Below are 19276 nucleotides of genomic sequence, written 5' to 3' on the forward strand. Positions count from 1 at the left end.
GGGTATTTTATTTGTTCTAACTTTTTATATATTGCAACAGCTGAAAAAATATTTTGACAGTCAAGATCAAACTTATAAGTTCAATCAGAATAGGAACTCTTTTTTTTTTTTTTTTTTTTGCAGGGGGGACACTAATTTTGTCTTCTTTAGTATAAAAGTGTCTGGAACATTCCTGAACACACAGTGTAGTTATTAAATATTAATTATTCCTAGCCTGGCTGGTGTGGCTCAGTGGTTGAGCATTGACCTATGAACCAGGAAGTCATGGTTTGATTCCCAGTCAGGACACATGCCTGGGTTGTGGGCTTGATCCCCAGTGTGGGGCATGTAGGAGGCAGCTGATCAATGATTCTCTCTCATCATTGATGTTTCCTCTCTCCTTCTCCCTTCCTCTCTAAAGTCAATAAAAATATTTTTTTAAAAGATTAATTATTCCTTGATTGATCAGAAACAAATGGGAATATTTTAAGCATGTATAACATGTATATTATTTTCTTTAAAATATTTTTATACTATATTTAGTAATATTAAAAAAATTTGTTACAGTCAGGTTATTTAACCATTTAATAATTTATTATTGAAAACATAGACTGAGCTGGTGTTTGTCATAATCATCCATTTTAGAAATTATACCACTCTACGGAATGTCAAGCTACATCACCCGGGAAGACCAGTACAGCAAGCCTCCGCACAAAAAACTGAAAGACCGCCAGATCGACCGCCAGAATCGCCTCAACAGCCCACCCTCTTCTATCTACAAAAGCAATTGCACAACCGTGTACAATGGCTATGGGAAAGGCCACAGTGGTGGAGGCGGTGGAGGTGGAGGTGGCGGCAGTGGTGGCGGGCCAGGAATTAAGAAAACTGAGCGTCGAGCAAGAAGCAGTCCAAAGTCGAATGATTCAGACTTGCAAGGTAATGTGCAAAAATGTTTTCCCCGAGGAATGAATTCTTGAAATGGGGTCATGCTAAAAGAAACATCTTTTACATAAGAACATTATTATATCATGGTGGTTGGTCTTTCTACTAGGAATCTTTGGGTAGTCTTCTGATCTTTTTTTTTTTTTTTTTTTTTTTTTTTTTTTTTTAGGACAGAATAACTCATCTATCTTTTATTAACACTTCATGGCAAAAATATTATTTTTTGGTTATATGTGCCAAGTACTACTTAATCTCAGTAACAAGTATCTGAAAGTGTCTTTACATTAGCCTTTTTCAGTTGTGTCACTCAAAGTGGATAGATGTGGAAGAGATCCAAAGTAAAACAATATTTCTAAGACAAAGAATGCTAGTTTAAATCTCAAAATAATTATATATCATAAAACCAGGTGTAATTCTGTGCTGTACTGAAATTTATCATTGTGTAAGAGGAATATATTCTGCTTAGTTTCAGATATGAGTTATTGTTTAATGCTACCTTTGGCATCCCAAGTGAACTATTCATAGACTAAGAATGAGATGCAAGAATTAGGGTCACCACATATTATAGAGAGACATCCACTCAAAGGGCCTATTTTTTTTTTTTCATATTAATCTTGTGGTTATAGATCAGTTGATTTTGGGAAAGAACATATATATGTTTTTAAATACAGTTTTTAGGCAAGATTTAGAGAAAACTTATTTTAATGCCACGGGAGTTAAAAACAGGCTTTTTGAAGAAGGTAACTTTTTTTAAATCTTCATCTGAGGATATGTTTATTGATTTTAGAGAGAGAAAGAAAGAAACATTGATGTGAGAGAGAAACATCAATCAGTTGCCTCCCCCGTATGCTACCTGGCCAGGACTTGAAACCATAACCTTAGGAATGTGCCCTGATCTGGATTTGAACCTGCAATCTTTTTGGTGTACAGGGTGATGCTCTAACCAGCTGAGCCACCTGGCTAGGCAAGAAGATAACATTTTGATAAGCTAGGTGAGTTTACTGATAAAAATAAAGGCTTGAATAACTGTAAAAGCCTGGATATGAACTGATTATTATTTTCATTAAATATGCCCCTTCCTTATTGGAGCATAACCAGGGGGAAACTGGACTGTGTATGTGAGAATCTGTGTGTGAATGAAAAAGATGGAGGTTATGTATGTTTGATTGTGTGCGGAAAACTGGACTCTGTCAGAGCAGAGGAAAACGGTAAAACCAGACTTTGGCATCAACATTTGCCCCCATATTGTTTGTATGAGTGAATTGTAGCATAAAAAAGAGGAATAGTTAGATAACAGTGAAATGTGAACAGTAATTTCTCTGAGTGAAATGTATTGTAGATTCTTTTAATTTTCTTTATTTTTAATTCTCCAAGTTTTATGAATTATAATTAAACAAAACACAAATAAGTATATAAAAGAGACCAAATATTCAAGAGGCCTATAAATAGCTCTTAAGGCAAAGCCCTGTGTTTGCCAAATAGAATAATTCTCATGAAGTAATACTGTCATTTCTAAGTTTGAAAGTATATTACTACCTTGGACATAGAGTAAAATTCACACACAAAAAATTAGAAATTTTTTCCTAAGGAGAATTTCAGTCCATAGGAAAGAAAGAAAGAATGTATAAGCTATCTTCAAAAAGCTTATGAGGTTTGAACTACCTTGATTAATTGATTTATTCTATAATAACTTTTGCTCTGCCTTATACCAAAAGAGATTTAAGGAAGATGACATAGATACATATAGAGGCTCATTTCAATAAGGACCTGACGGGTTTACATATTGGATAAAAAATAAGTATTCAATTACCCAAATGCATTGAAAACTTATGTCCTGACAGAAATCTGCACACAAATGTTTATAGCAACTTTATTCATAATTACTAAAACTTGGAACCAACCAAGATGTCCTTCAGCAAGTGAATGGATAAGTAAGATGTGATTCATCCAGACAATGGAGTATTACTTGGAGCTAAAAAGAAATGAACTGTCAAACCCTGAAAAGACATGGAGGCATCTTAAATGCATATTACTAAGTAAAAGAAGCCAAATTGAGAAGTCTGCATACTGTATGATTCCAACTAGATGATAGGAAAATGCAAAACTTTGGAGACAGTTTTTTAGATTCTACATATAAGTGAAATACGATATTTGTTTTTCTCTGTCTGGCTTATTTCACTTAACATAATACCCTCTAGGTCCATTCAAGTGGTAAGGTTTCATTCTTTCTAATGGCTGAGTAATATTCCATTATGTGAATGTATCAAATCTTCTTTATCCATTCATCTATGGATCTTTGGTTGCTTCTGTATCGATCAAAATAGTCACAGGGATGTAAAGTACAGGATAGAGAATATAGTCAATAATATTGTAATTACCATGTATGGTGTTAGATGGGTACTCAACTTATTGGGGTGATTATTTCATAAATTATATAAATATCTAATCACTATTTTATACACCTACAACTAATATTATATATCAATTACAATTGAGAATAATATTTAAAAAACTATGAAGATAGTAAACAGATTCATATTTTCTAGGAGTTAGGAAGAAAGGAGGAATGACAAGGTGGAGCATTGAGGATTTTTAGGGCAGCAAAAGTACTCTATAAAAGTACTATAATGGTGGATGCATGTCATTTTACATTTGTCAAAACCCATAGAATGTGTAACACCAAAAGCTCCATATACCCTAAGTGTATGTGGGGACAAGGCATATATGAATGGGCACACCTAAAACTGTTCTAAAAGACAGTCTATTAAATAAGTATCTGAGGAAACTGAGGACAAATGAGATAAGGAATTAGTAAGTCTGTACATAAAGTATCCTGTAGAATTCCTTTTGTAGGCCATGTATGAGGCTCTGAGCCTCCTGGTTGTCAAAGCAAAGAGGGAAACATGCATCATGTGGAGAAGGTGAACAAAAGCACCTCTTAACCAATATGTAGTCCATTATGTTGCTCATGTTTCGGTCTGTTTCAGAATGTAGTAGTAGCCGTAATAATCCCCAAAGACTTTTTCTGCTTTCTTATAATTGGGAACATTCTATCTCAGAGTGTCTTTGTGCTTGAATTTATTTCAGCTGACTACTATACCCAGGAAACAAGTCTTTTACATAATTCTGAAGTGTATGACACCATCTGATTAATATTAAACTGCAGTTAATACTAGAGTGATTGATCTGTTTCCATTCATAAATAGGATATACACTTATTAACCATGATATGTGGCCTATGGTATTTTCTTAATTCTACATGGGTTAAAATGTCCATATTTCCAGAGGAGGACAACATTTTTACTTCAGAATTCCCTAGCTTTTGAGGAAATCTAAATGTGTTATACCCTCCTACCACTTACAAAAAAACAAAACAAATGTTAACAAAAAAGGGACAAATTTTAAATTTGTACTTGGTCCTGTGATAAAACTAAGTACACGTAGTACACTATCTCTCTTCTTCTCCCTCCCTCTCTGAAATCAATAAGATATATTTTAAAAAATATAGATTCCTGCCGAAACTGGTTTGGCTCAGCGGTAGAGCGTCGGTCTGCGGACTGAAGGGTCCCAGGTTCGATTCCGGTCAAGGGCATGTACATTGGTTGCGGGCACATCCCCAGTAGGGGGTGTGCAAGAGGCAGCTGGTCGGTGTTTCTCTCTCATCGACGTTTCTAGCTCTCTATCTCTCTCCCTTCCTCTCTGTAAAAAATCAATAAAATATATATTAAAAAAAAAAATAAAAAAAAAATATAGATTCCTAAATCTCATTTCAGACCTCCCAGAATCAGAATATCTTTGCCTAATCTGGCTTCATGTTTTTGTTTTTGTTTTAATCAAATTTCCTCTGGGAATGATGGTCAGCCAAGAGAACTATGTCTGATATGTTTTTAAAATATATTTTTATTGATTTTAGAGAAGAAAGGAGAGGAAAAGAGAGAGAGAAACATCAATGATGAGAGGAAATCATTGATTGGCTGCCTCCTGCAACCCAGGCATATGTCCTTGACTGGAATCAAACCTGGGACCCTTTGGTCCGCAGGCCAATGTTCTATCCACTGAGCCAAACCGCTAATGCGAACTATGTCTGATATTAAAGATGGTTACATAGGTGTGATTCATGATGTTGTTCCCGATATAATAATATAGGAACCTAGCTTAACTAACCGTTCTCTACCTATTTCCTGGGACTATGCCTGGTGGATGGCAAGTACTCAGTAAATATTTATGGAATGAATCCTTTATCTTAATTGCTTTGTTTTCCAGAATAGGTCTTCTGTTTGAACACGTAATTATTGTACCATTTCCTCTTCTAGAACAAATTGCTGAAGGATAGAGTTCTGCAGCCACCCCCTCTTTCATTTACAATTACCTTCAGAAAAACAGCATGGGCAGGACAAACTCCCACAGTGGCCCCAGAACTACCTGGAGTTAATGGTCTGATGTGGGTGGAGAACAGTTGGGGCTTTGGTATCAGACATCCGGCTCTGTCACATGCTATTATTTGCTTTTAGTTTTCCCTTCACCTGTAAAATGGGTATTTTAATTTCTGTTATTAAATATTAAAAATAGCCTCTCTTAGTTCTTAACACTTCAGTATAATAATGGTCACGCTTGTTACTTGAACATTCTTATCATCTTCCTCCTGTAATCTAAGGGTCCACTCTCATCCCAGCGATCCCCTTCTCAAAGCAGGTATCTCTCTACCCTCCCTCTACTCTTCCCCTGCAACTCCTTCCCTTATAAATCAGATGTGGCCTCCTCCTGCTTGCAGCCATCTTACATTTTGAAAGCCAAACCTGGACCACTCCTTCAGAAAGTCTCATTCAGGCTGTCTGGGAGGGGCTGTTACTGGGCAGAAATCTGGCACCTCAGGCCAAGTGCCACGTTATGGGACACTGACAGCTCCAAGTGAGAGAGCACTCTGGATACCCTCGGCATGGACCTGGCTTCTCATACATTTCTTATAAGCTCAAGCTATGATTACCTTTGCTCACTGTGATCCTTAATTGACTTTATCTTTTAAGATGTATGAGTATTTATTTTGCTCCTGATCCCATCCTCTCTATTATGAATGGCCACAGCTACATTAGATGTGAATATGCCAATCCCCTTCTTAATGGAGTAGTCCCATTGTCTGGGGAATAAACTCTAAACTGCTTACTATGGCACACACTAGCCTCCTAAAGTACAGCAGGTCCTCCTTCCCCCTCCTGCACCCGATGCCCAAAGTTTTGTCCCATTTCATGAATATGCCTCACTCTCTCATCTTGGCCTGCCCTTTCTGTCCCTCTGCCTAGCAAACTCTCAGTTTTCCAAGAACCAGCTCAGAGAGCACCTCCTCTGTGAAGCCTGCCTGTCTTCCTGGGGCATAATAATGCGGACTAGTTAGGGGGAAATACTTCAAGAATTTTTTCCTTTTCCAGCATTTGATTTTGGATCAGAGCTCGGGCACCAAGTCCATGGGTGTTCAGGACAGGAATGGAAAATGTTGTCCTTGTGCAGATTGTTGTGCAAGAGCTGGGCCTTGCCTGTTCTGTGGCCAAAACCCAGTTAAAATTATCCTATTGCCTTTCATCACAGAGGCTAAAGAAGTTCTTGTTGTCTTTATTGAGAGGGAAGTCTTATTCCTTCCATTTTATCCTTGGTAAAAACCAAAGCATTTATTAAGGAAGTTACCGAGTGGGATGTAGGTTTGTAACTGAAATTCCCTTATTTTCAACCAGAGTTGTAGCCCCTTTGTCATGTACCCTCAGAAAGGAGAGGAAAGTTTTCTACTATAGAAATGATTATGTAAAGTCAGAGTGAAAAATCAAAACTTTATGAACATCCACTGGTGGGGAGAGAGCCCCATTTCAGTTGCCAGCATATAGATAGCAGCTTATGCGAAGACCTTTAGAACTCACAGGGACGTGTGGGAAAATTTGAGACAAAATGGTAAGAATTCCAAATATAGAAGAAATGAGGATACAGCATACTTTGGCATCTGACCTTTGGAATTGTTGAGAATCCAAAGATTCAGTTACACTTCAGATGAAATTCCACCACATAGAGTCATAATTTCTGATTGTAACACTGAAAGCCGGTGACAAAAGCATTACTCTTGCACTTTTCTTCTTCAGAGATCACAAATTGCCTTCTGACCGGAGCTGTATTTTTTATTTCTATCAGATTTTTGTATTCCAATCCCTTCCCAGAAGGTCCTGACACTTTTTTCCTGTTTCTGTATTTTTCTACCATTTTTTAGAAACCAGAATGTGCCCCCCAGTAGCTGTTTACTGAGAATGAGCAGGAACGTTTATGCGTTCTGCTGATAAGAGTGACTGTAGTAAGGTCTGAGATTGTGGACAGACCTTGGAGCCTGCCCTCTTTGGACGTGCGGGCTCTGGCGGGGGTGGCTGCATCCACCTGTGCAGGGCTGACAGTGTTTCCTTTGTTCGCAAGGACGAGCCTCCTGTTAATAAGGTCTGGAATGTTGGGAGTCCAGGCAGATTTTGTTTTGGAATCCCTTTCGGTGCTGGCTGTCTGTAAGAGAGAACACTGGTGCTTTTCTGCTTAAAGTAAGTTCCTCAGCGAGGCTTTCACACCACCGAAGGGCCCTCTCCTCTCACGTGCACCCTTTCCAGCGCAGGTGCACATCCCCCCTGCAGGCTCCGCCAGGGGCTTTGGGAAGAGAGGGTGTGGATGGGGCAGGGTTCTGTTTCCTCCTCCAGTGTGTGCTTGCTCACCACTCATTTGAAAATGTACAATTTTTCGGTAGATTTTAATGAGTGCTTCATGTCCCAGGTCTTTGGTGATGATAAACCGTGTGTGTTTTCACCTGTCTGCAGCTGCAGAGGTCTCCTAAGCATGGCAAACCTATCAAGAAAACATGAAAAAACTTAGAAGTGAGCTCACATCCGTGGAATTCACTCCTCTTTCTGCCAAGTACAGTCCGAAAAGTGAAAATAGTCCAAACAAGCCCAAATAACTTTTTCTTTTTTAAAAAAGATAATGTAGGCCCCAGGAGCCAAATGCAAGAAACATTCTTTTTGGTAAGAATCTGCGCATTTAACATCCTCACTCCTATTTTATTTATTTATTTTTAAATATATTTTACTGAGTTTTTTTACAGAGAGGAAGAGAGAGGGATAGAGAGTTAGAAACATCGATGAGAGGGAAACATCCATCAGCTGCCTCTTGCACACCCCCACTGGGGGGATGTGGCCGCAACCAAGGTACATGCCCTTGACCGGAATTGAACCTGGGACCTTTCAGTCCGCAGGCCGACACTCTGTCCACTGAGCCAAACCTGTTTTGGCCTCACTTCTGTTTTAAATGTAAGCTGCCAGACCCATGGGTCCCCAGTCGTGGAGGCCTCTGCGTGGCTTCAGGCCTGGAGCAGCTGCCCACCTGTGGGATGGGAAAGGACAGGCTTGGAGACAGAAGCTGTTTCTGGAAGGTGCATGCTGCTCTTTGACATGCGCATTCTGACCTGGCCATCCCCCTTAGGGCCTGAGCCAGAGACATTAAACTGTAAATAACTCTTGTTCTGTAAGACCCCAGTGTGAGAGAGGTGTTGACTTTAATAGTGCGCAAGAAAATCTTTGGCTCAACAAAAAGGAAACTGTAGTGGCGCGAATGTTGCTAACCAGTGGTGTGTATAGTTGTCTTTATCAAGTTACATCACTTACCCTATCTTTTTGCTCATTCCCTTATATTTATTTTGCAGTCTGGAAAGTTTTAAAGATGTTACTAAATTATATTTTCAAGATGAGACGTTTTGTCATGTCAATTTAAGAAGACTTAATTCATTAAATCATACTTGAAGCTTAATATTTTTCATTTATATGTTAAAGAGCAAACGTGAAAAAATTCTTTGCATTTCCTTTCGAAATGAATGTTCACCAGAAGACTGAGGGCAGAGTTTTGATTAGTTTCTACCATATGTAGTACTTAACTCTGTGAACCCATATTATTTTCTCTGCCTTTTTACTTTCTTGGGAACTGATCACAGAGTCATTTAGATGACATCAGAACCCATGTTGGTAAACTACATATAATTCCAAAGAATCCTTTAAACATCAGATGTAAGTGATGATATGGTTTGTTTCTGGTACATATATAACCTTCAATTTTGTTGAATTGAAACTTTTGTATGTCTTTCTCTCATTTAGCTAAGTTGACTTCTGAATTTAACTGGGCCAGAGGTCGGCATCACAAATGTGCCCTGCTAGAAGCAAAATAGCTTACTAGTGGGAACCTTGCATTTAGTTCCAACTCTGCCACTTGTGAGTTGTGTGCCTTTGGGAAAATAGTCAGTCTCCCAAAGCTTCAGTTTCTTCACGTACATATAAAATGGAGGTAATTAATAGCCTATATTTCAGAGGGCTATCGTGAGCTCTTAATACTGTTTCAGACTCTTACTAAGACTAAGTACTTTAAAAATGTCAGAGTGTGGTGAAAGGCCATAACATTTTTCTACTTACGAGAACTGCCTCCTGGGATCATGTTAACAGTACACACAGCCTCTGAGCACACCCCAGAGTGCTGAGAGGCAAGACATCCTGCAGTCTGGGTCATGCTGAGTAACCTTGAGTGCCAAGGACTTGAGATATGAAGGGATTACAAGGGGCGTCTAGACCAAAAAAAATTCTCTTGGCTATGGCTACTACCCACAAACAATCTGATGAATTCTCAGCAAGGATAAAATTCAGCCCTCTTTCCTCGTCGTTTCTCTGTCTCCTCTCTGGGCTGAGTTCTCTTGTGAGGTTGAAGAGGAGAACCTGATTCTGTTTTTTAATCTGCTCAACATATTGACTGCTTTAAATTACTTTGCTCAATATTAGAAGTATTGGGGAAAGGTGAGTGGGAGCTGGTTAGCTGGAAATGACTTAGGTCAGTGGTGAGCAGACTCATTAGTCAACAGAGCCAAGAACCAACAGTACAACAATTGAAATTTCTTTTGAGAGCCGAAAACTAACCTCTGTGTCTGGGCCACGAAGTTTCAATTGCACTCTACATGCGCACCCGCATGTCGTATTTTGTGGAAGAGCCATGCTCAAGAGGCCAAAAAGCCGCATGTGGCTTGAGAGCTGCAGTTTTCCGACCAATGACTTAGGTGAATTGTAGTCCTTTGCTAATACTCATATTACTTGCTATAGGGACAGTTAGTTAATCCAGGTGCATACACTAAGTAGGAAGCACACTGAATTTCAAAGATTAACACTTGCATCTCGGAAATCATACTTTATCACTTCCATATCCTATTGGTCATATTGCATTAGTCACAGAACATGTCTGCTGTGTCTGTTGACACATTGTGGGAGGTGTCTACACAGAAGTGTGACTATCAGGAGAGGATGTTCAAGGGGTGGGGTGGGTGGGGAAGAGAAGATGGCACCACAGAAGCTGGCTACCACGATGTGTAGAGTCGGAAACCATTTCTGTGAATAGTCCATCTGAACTAGTCTCAGCATTTGTGCTGTAAATTTGGTTACTTTCTCCCTATTATGTCAACATTGACTTGTCACTGGATCTCCTTCTGTGGAATGATCCTTTAGGATCCCTACATAGAACTGGTGTATGTAGAGGCGGGGAGTTATATCTTGGGTTTTGTAGGATTAGTGTATTGTAATGTGACAATTATAGTCAGTATTACAGATGTGCTAATTACATATCATCCTTCCTGCCATGACTAGCCTTGGCTTTATTTTAAATTTAATTTGCCCAACCGAACACACCACAGTGTAGCAGACTATATTACCTGTTTCAACTTTAGGTGCTGTAATAAGACTTTGAAATTATATTAATTGAGCAGAGAACACAGGTATGAAATGGAAAAGGGCCTTGGAAATAGGAGAAATGCTAGCTCATTACTTATTATTTACTCTTTACAAACAAAGAGTGTAAATGCCCTTGTAGTTGACTATAAAATTTCCTCTTTTTTCTCTGGTGTTGAATTTACATTTTGAAAAAATGTTAAGATCATAACTACTCCTTGCCAACTTCATGAGAAGAATGGGTCTTTCCGTGTAGGTGTTGTGCCAGAAAGGGTCAGGAAGGACTCGGTGATAGTGGTGGGATGGTTTGCTCCAAGCACAGAAGGGAATTGTGATGGTTCAGGAAGACTGGAAAATAAGGAGGCAGGAGAAAAATGAGTAGGGCTCCAGAGGAATGGCACATTGAAATAAAAGGAAGTGGCGAAATGGGAAAACAACTAGAATGAAAGGAACAGACACAGTGGGCAGGGACGATAAGATGGACTGTAGAATAAAGATAATTTGGGGAAAAACAAGAGGCAGAAAAAAAGAGAGGTTTCATGTTCTATTTTTATGTATTCCATTCCTCCCACTAGGCTAACATTTTCTGAGAAGTGGAATGCAGAGAAGGAAAGCCTTTTGCCCTATTGTAATCCATGAGTCCTTTTGATAGCTGCTCCACTATGAGCAAATTTCCATGTGAATAAACTCTCACTCTTCCTACTTGGACTTTCCCAACACTATGTCTTCCTACTGGGCTGGTAGAACTTCCACTGCCGGTGAACAATGACTTGATAAGCAAATTAAAAATGCAGTCTTAAAAAAAAGTGACCCATTTCACTTCAGTGTTTCTCACAGGAGACTAAGATATATAAAAGTTAAAGGATGGTATCATTCTGGATAGATCTATGCAAAGAAATCTGTATAAATATATAAACATATATATGTATGTACATAACATATACTGAATGGCCAGATTATTATGATCTCTGAACACATAATAATCTGGCCACTCAGTGTATATCCTATATAATAAAAGGCGAATATGCAAATTGTCCCCTCAACCAGGATTTCGACCAGCAGGCAAGCTGACCAACCACCCATGTCTTCTCCTTCTAGCCTATCTGACCGGACTCCACCCATGCACAAATTCATGCACCGGGCCTCTATATATTTTTTAATAATGTACACACACACACACACACAGTGGCCAGATTATTATGCGTTCAAAGATCATATATATTAAATGTTACAAAACAATATAAATTATGATACATATATTTCAGATGTATGCATTTTACTTAAATCTAATGTTAAAATTCTATAAACATTTTATTATAGCCTTTGCTCTGCCATTTCCAGAAAAATAGAATTTTTTAAAAGTCCAAAAATAATGCAGTCTTATGAAGAACTTTGAAATGAGTTAGCAGCACACGATATTGAGATACTGGGTTTTTGAATAGTGATCAAATGATGTTTTAGAGTTTTGATAATCTTAAAAGCTGAAATTTAGAAATCTTTCCTAATTTTTAATTTTAGCTTAAAAATTAAGAACAAGTAAAGGATTTACCTTTACCCCTGATCACTGTGCCTTTGTTAATGCCAGCCTGCTTTAATTGAAGATGCCATGATTATTTTTAGGTCCTCTTACAATCTGAAGCTGCTTTAAAATGCAGTCTTTTCTGAAGAGACAAAAGGAAGTTCATTTTTACTTTACCTTCACATATAATAGAGGAATATTGATGGCATTTCAATTATGTGCCAAGCTTTGCTTTGTGTACTGACTAGAACTAGCTCATCAGAACAGCATGAGGAAGTGAGAGGAAGAACTAGCACTACCAACAATTTTTTTTTTTTAGAATCACAAGTGCATTTATTACTGCTACTCTTAAGTCACACGGTAAACTTAGATTGACCTCTTTTTCCCTATTATTTGAAAAGACACATTATTTTATGGAACGGTAAGATCCTTAAAACCAAGAGGAATGAAGAAACTGCCATATTTTTAGTTCACTGAGTTCCTCAAAACTATTTCAGTATCTTGCCAAGCACATTAAAAAAATAATATTTAGTCTTTCAGGAAGATTTATCTATTGGTGGAATGTTGCTTCAAGGAACTCCATAAGATATCAGCACTCTTGAAAACTGGTTAAATCATGTGTTGCTCAAGTGAAAAAATGGTTATTGGTGCCATAATTCTTCAGCTACCAGGTTTTCTCTTTTTAACCTTTTATTTATTTTTTAAATATATTTTATTGATTTTTCACAGAGAGGAAGAGAGAGGGAGAGAGAGTTAGAAACATCAATGAGAGAGAATCATCGATCAGCTGCCTCCTACACACCCCCTACTGGGGATGTGCCCGCAACCAAGGTACAGGCCCTCGACCGGAATTGAACCTGGGACCTTTCAGTCCGCAGGCCGATGCTCTATCCACTGAGCCAAACCGGTCCCAGCTCTTTTTAACCTTTTAAAACACAGTGATACCATTAATATTACTACTCACATTATCATCTGTGGGATAGACGATAGCTTGAATTGGGTTGTAGGCAGTTTTTTATTTGAAACTGTATTTTGATGTCACTGAAGATTTCCATTTTATAGACTACTTGAGGGCCGATGAACAAAAATTCGTGCACTGGGGGAAGGAGGGTGTGGGAGGGAAGGTTCTTCAGCCCAGCCTCCACCCACTTCAATCTGGGATCCCTCTCAAAATCCAGGACTGCTGGTTCCCAATCGCTCACTTGCCTGCCAGCCTGATTGCCCCTAACCACTCCTCTGCCAGCCTGGTTGACACCTAACTGCTCCCTGTCAGCCAGATTGACCACAACTGCCCTCCCCTGCAGGCCTGGTCACCCTCAACTGCCTTCCCCTGCCAGTCTTGTCACCCCTAACTGCTCTCCTCTGCAGGCCTGGTTGCCCTCAACTTCCTTCCCCTGGAGGCCTGATTGCCATAACTACCCTCCCCTGTCTGCCATCTTTGACCACATGGGGGTGGCCATCTTGTGTGAGGGCATGAGGGTCAATTTGCATATTACTTTTTTATTTTATAGGATTATTCTTCATGGATTTCACTATCTGGATGTAGTAGTCTCAGAATCATCTAGAATGCCATCCATAAGGGCAAAACTATATTAAGTTTGAGAGGCACTACTGATTAGTATTTTGTACGGGAAAGTCTGTCTTTTAGGTATTATGCATACATACATTGTAGAATCAGTAAAATTTCCTAATGATTTACCTGATTCTACAGTGTGATACATACCTATTTTCTGTATCATTTCTTTGAAATAATTTCAGGGCAGTTGGATACTATTCTGTGTCATGCCACCCATAGTTGGAATAGAAAATACAGTGATCTTTCAAATATTAGCCTTTGTACTTAAGCTTTCAGAACTTTTGCTTTTTGAACTTGATAATCTGTGAGATGTTTTGTACCAGAAATTAGAATTCTCACCCATTGCCCTTTTTCTCCTATTTTATACTTTTTTCCTTGCATTTTTAAATTATGTGATTTCTCTTCTGCACCCCTTATAACTGGCTAATACTATGAATGGATTTTTAAAATCAAGAACTTTTTATTTACTCATTCATTTTTCATTTACTACTGGGATATTTTTATTTTTGTTTTGATTTTTGGCTGGGAAAGGAAGTAGGAAATGATAGGTGAGAAGGATGTTTTTAGAACTAGGTTCTTATCATAGCTTTCGAACCACTTACTTTTGAAGGAGAAAGGTTCAAGACTTGCTTCTATTGTACTTTAAAACAATGTTGCAAGGTCATTGAGTGCCTCTGAGGGAAAAGGTAGCACTTAGATAAGTTCATGGTCTTTCTGTAAAGGAGTATAATCCACTTGGTAGATCACCTGTGTCTTCTTATTTCCATTTCCTTCCTTCTCATCCATTTTGCCATGTTAATTATCTTCAGTAATCTCCTCACTAGCAGGTAGCCAGCCCCTGGATTAGAGCCTAAGGGAGAATGTGTCCATAGTATTGCTGTTAATAGCTTTGGTAAAGATTTGGTGTATAAGGACCTTAAAATTAAATTGATGCTTAGAAATTATCTATAGGGTTGATTCATAATATTGAGTAGGTTCATAGGAAACTGCTGGCTTTTTTTTACATTAAAAAACAGTTGAATATTAGAAATTTTATATGATCCAACCTAGTATTCCAGATCCCCAAAGTGACTGATAATTGAAAAGTGCCTATATCACATATATGTCTGTTCTGTTTTTTACCTGTTGACTCCCTGCGCCCACCCTCAAATCTCCTTTCAATGTCACGAAAGAGTAAGATAAAGCAGTGAACACCAGGGAATGCCGTGATTCATCCGTTGATAGGTTATTTTTGTAGGTAGCATATCAAAGGTGATATTTTGTGGGAGCAGGGGGTCAGTCATATGTGTAAGGCAGGATATATACTGGATTTTTATAAAATTACCAAGGAATAAAATGAAGGTTACATTGTCCAAGATGTTTACTTGAAATGGTGGCTAGAGTCATATTGATTAATGCTGGTGAATGAGACACAAGATGGAAAATAAACCATTCCCAGACAAGTGGTATTCATAGGTGACAATTATGTTCATTATACTTTATTTAGGTGGTGGTTTTTCTTCCTGGAAAATTACTTTTTTTAAGAGAATTTGAGGCATTTGAGAATTAGATATTTTGTGGAAACTTGTGTGTAATTTTTCAGTTTTATCCAGTTTCATAAGTCTTCAGGGAATATTTTCAGGCCTAGATTTATGGACAGTGTACCTAATTTCTGTTCCCAAAAGAACATTCTCTTATTAGGCTCATTGGAAAGCATATTATCTGTCTTTTTGCTACCCTGTGTGAGCAGATGTTCCCTCAGTATTTTGAACCATTTTAATGCACAAGATGAGAAAAACAGAACATCAAAAGAAAAGATTGGCATTAATTTCTGTGACTAGAAAACTACATTTGAACAGTGGTAAATGTCCACATTCTCAATCTTGGTTATCCCTCTGCTAAATCTGGGACAAGGCAATGTGGTGACCTAGTCACTGTCAGACCCCGAAAATTCAGTAGCAAATTTCAGATCTGTATTAGTAGAAGAATGGATTAAAAATAAAAGTTTATGATAAACTCTAGCATGGGCCTGGCACACAGTAGGAACTCAGTTCATTTACTTTGGTTTGACTTTCTTTGCTCTCTATTCATACTGAAATTACTGCTGTCCATGATAAGCTGTGACCCACAGATGGCCACACAGTCAGTGATTTAAACAACAAAAGTTGTTCTTTAACTAGTTTTCATAGTTCTGGAGAGAATCTGGAGAATACAGTTTGGAAGCCAAAACTTCAAAATCCGTGTCTCCGGGCAGAAATCAAGGTGTCCGCATGGTCAGGCTCCCTCCACAAGCCCCAGGGAAGACTGTTCTCACCTCTTCCCTCCTCTGTTGTGGCTGCATCATCTCTGTCTTCAATACCAGCATCTTCAGATCCCTGTGGCTCCATCTTCACATTGCTTTCTCCTCTGAGTGTGCCCGATCTGCTTCCTTGGAAGAATTCATGTGATTTCATGTAAGGCAACTGTGATCATCCTGGATAATTTGCCCATGTCATTCTTGATCATTCTTAATGTCCATAGACTTGCGTGTTAGGTCACATTCACAGGTTCTGGGGCTTGGGGTCATTTTCAGCCTACTACAGCTCTTCAGTATTCCCAATCTAGCCAAAGCCTGTCCACTCTTCTACATAATGTTTAGGTCTGATTGCTGCATTACCTCACCTTCAGTGTCCACCACAGGCTTTTCTGTGAGTTAGTTAATAAAAAATACAATAGCAACACTGAATACCTGTCCCTAATAGTAACATTGGCCAAGAATCAGTAAGCACAACTACCTCCTCTATAGTAGCAGTTTGCATCTGGGAAATCTTGGCACAGTCAATGAAGCTAATTGAGGTAAGCCAGTTGACTCCTGTAACAGTTCACTTTCACTCTGGAAATGTGTCGTGGACTTGGGTGTGTACATACATGTAAATATGTATTGATAGGATATATTTAGTGGAAGTTAAATATCAGGCTCTGTGTAATTCCTTCTAAGAGATGAATAGTGGAGTTAATGGTATTTCCTAAAAAGAAGTGAAAGGAGCCTAATTTGCAACATATTATCTTCAAAGAGGAAACTAAGAGAGCTTTTACCTAGCATGCGATAAGACTCACAAAGCTTTTCAATTTTGAAAATTGAAAGTAATTCATTCTTAATGAATCTAGTGATCCTGTAATAATTAATGGTTAATTGTTCTAGAATTACTCCAAGAAAATTCCCTAAGAGCTGATACTATTAGCCATTGCCTGGATAGCCAGTGCTGTAGATTGATTACACATATCCTTTCCTTGATAGCTGTCAACCAAGTGAGGTCTAATAATTGGTTAAATTTTGGAGATGAGTTTTATGGACACCAAGGTGTCATAAACGTGATAAATTCTAAAGCCCTTTTATCTGCTTTGCTATGTTTTTAATAATTATTGCCTGATGTAATGAAATTGTGTCCCATAGATTTCCTTTATTTTTACCCTTGGGTAAGTTTTTGGACTAAAGTACAAAGACAGAAGATTTCAACTGTATACGTGATAGTATTTGAAATCAGTTAAGATTCTTTACTCCTCCAGAATTCTATGATTCTATGAAATTGGTAGGAAATTTATATCAAAGTTAAGTATGTAACTTTATAGTTTAAATTTCAGCAAATCATTGAACATAATAGTCAGAACTATGTACCTGCTGAGAGTTTCAAAACTTTCCTTGGACTATAGTTACAAGGAGTCCTGAAACAAAGGGTTGATGAGAGTAATGAAGTTGAGGTACAAAACCAGAGTGTGTACATGAAGAAATAAGAAAATTAAAGGAGAAAAAAATGTTGGCCAAACCTGACAACTCAACTGGATTATATAGTATCAACCAAGATGATATAGGTTATCCATGACAGAAGACAGAGGTACCAGTGCATGACAGTCTGTAAATGGGAATTTAAGAAATGGAGGATGACATTCCAGTCCAGTAACACGAGTCTTCCTTGGAGCCGGGTTCAAGCTCTATCAGATGTCCTAGCTGTGGTATTGCTAGGACCTTCATAAGGGGCAAGAGAGGCTGAGGGGACCAAGTCACATTACCGCTCTGGAATAGCTTCTCCAATCTTATTTTCAATAAATTTGAAACATGACGTCTGTCTATTTAGGCCTTTGAACATTGTGCATAGTTATAAGTCTTTAGTTTTAGCTCCTTACCTGCTTTTTCCATAAGAGTATCAATCACTCACAGCATATACTATGTCCTGCCAGTACCTTTTGGAACCAATTTAAATGAGAAAAATAAAGGAGTTTGGGAAAAACTTATTTAAGTATGTCTGGTAAATTGTTTTACTATTTGAGGACAGCTCTGGAGACTGAAATACGTTTTCCACTTAGTAGAATTTGGCTTTTTTGTATCAACATTCATGGAAATATGTTGAAATCTTAAATGTAGAGCATATGACTTACCGCTTTTGGTATTACTTGCTGTCTAGAGTGATGTTACTCTCTACACTGCAATATATCTCTGATCAGCAGCATTCAAAATAAGGATGACTTCAGACTACAGTGATGCCTGCATATCATGATTCACAACTTTCTCTCTGTTCTGGATTCTTCAGACTGCAGAGCACGTAGGCTGTAAACCCTTGCTTTTCGTATAGGTCTAGAAAATCACTTTGATTATTGCAAAGTAAGTAGTAATAGCTGTATATCTAAAACACATTTTGTTAAATGTGACTTTCTAAATTTCCAGTATTGTAGTGCTGCTTTTTCTTTTTTTGAAGTTCTGTGGTTTTTTTAGAGCAATTTTAGGTTCACAGCAAAATTGAGAAGGTACAAAGCTTTTCTTTATACTTCGTTTTTAATCTGTGCGTGCACGTGCACTGGCATAGGGATTTTTTTCCTTGAGCTAGTCTGTCTTCTTTAACTTTGGTTCCTTTACAGTTCATTTTCCACATAGTAGCCATGGGATCTTGTTAAAACACTGTGTGTTTTCCTTTTGAACTTAGCATAAAGTACAGACTCTTGAGCCCGCTTTCAGCATTCTGCACCAACTGACTGCTATGCTACCCCACCCCAGCTCCTTCAGCCCTGCTCCGGTTCTCCGGGCTGCAGACACAGAGCTTCCTTTCTAGTATTCTAGCCTGCCAGGTCCTTCCTGCCCCATGGCCTTTGCTCATTCTGCTTCTGCTGCCTTGAAAGTTCTCTTGCTCCTCATTCTTCTTGGAGTAGCCCAAATGCTTCAGAGTCAGAAAGGCCTTCCCTGACTACTCACTCTATCACATCACCCTTGAAAACATATTCTTCTTGGCACCCCCCACTAGCTGACCTTAGCATGTTTGTTTCATGTGTGTGTATATTGTCTCTATTCTCCCACTAGAGTTCACACCTTGAATGTATAGGAAACAGATTGGAGTCAGAAGTTCAAGTGCAGAGCTCAAAGGGACTTCCAAACATCTTTGATAGATAATAAGAAATGCTGAATTTTGTTTTTTACTTAAAATTTTTCATTTTATAAGACTTGGGTTAAAATACAGAATTCCAATTACAGTTGGAACGAGTTACCAGATAGTTTAT

At 38.4% G+C, this 19276-nt stretch overlaps 1 protein-coding gene and 1 long non-coding RNA gene across 12 annotated transcripts in view; both read left to right on the forward strand.

The window, feature by feature from the left end:
* Positions 1–19276, forward strand: part of FNDC3B (fibronectin type III domain containing 3B) — a 321193-nt gene that overhangs the window by 188583 nt on the left and 113334 nt on the right. For all 11 annotated transcript variants that reach the window (XM_045583670.1, XM_045583677.1, XM_045583674.1 and 8 more), the window contains one exon: positions 625–915. In XM_045583670.1, the coding sequence (XP_045439626.1) occupies positions 625–915 (291 nt within the window). The remainder of the gene's footprint in view (positions 1–624; positions 916–19276) is intronic.
* On the forward strand, positions 8184–11185 carry LOC123652604. Its single transcript, XR_006742041.1, has 2 exons — positions 8184–9795; positions 10019–11185. It is a non-coding gene; the product is annotated as an uncharacterized LOC123652604 (long non-coding RNA).

The sequence above is a fragment of the Pipistrellus kuhlii genome, unplaced genomic scaffold (genome assembly GCF_014108245.1).
Source record: "Pipistrellus kuhlii isolate mPipKuh1 unplaced genomic scaffold, mPipKuh1.p scaffold_m20_p_2, whole genome shotgun sequence".
Taxonomy (NCBI): domain Eukaryota; kingdom Metazoa; phylum Chordata; class Mammalia; order Chiroptera; family Vespertilionidae; genus Pipistrellus; species Pipistrellus kuhlii.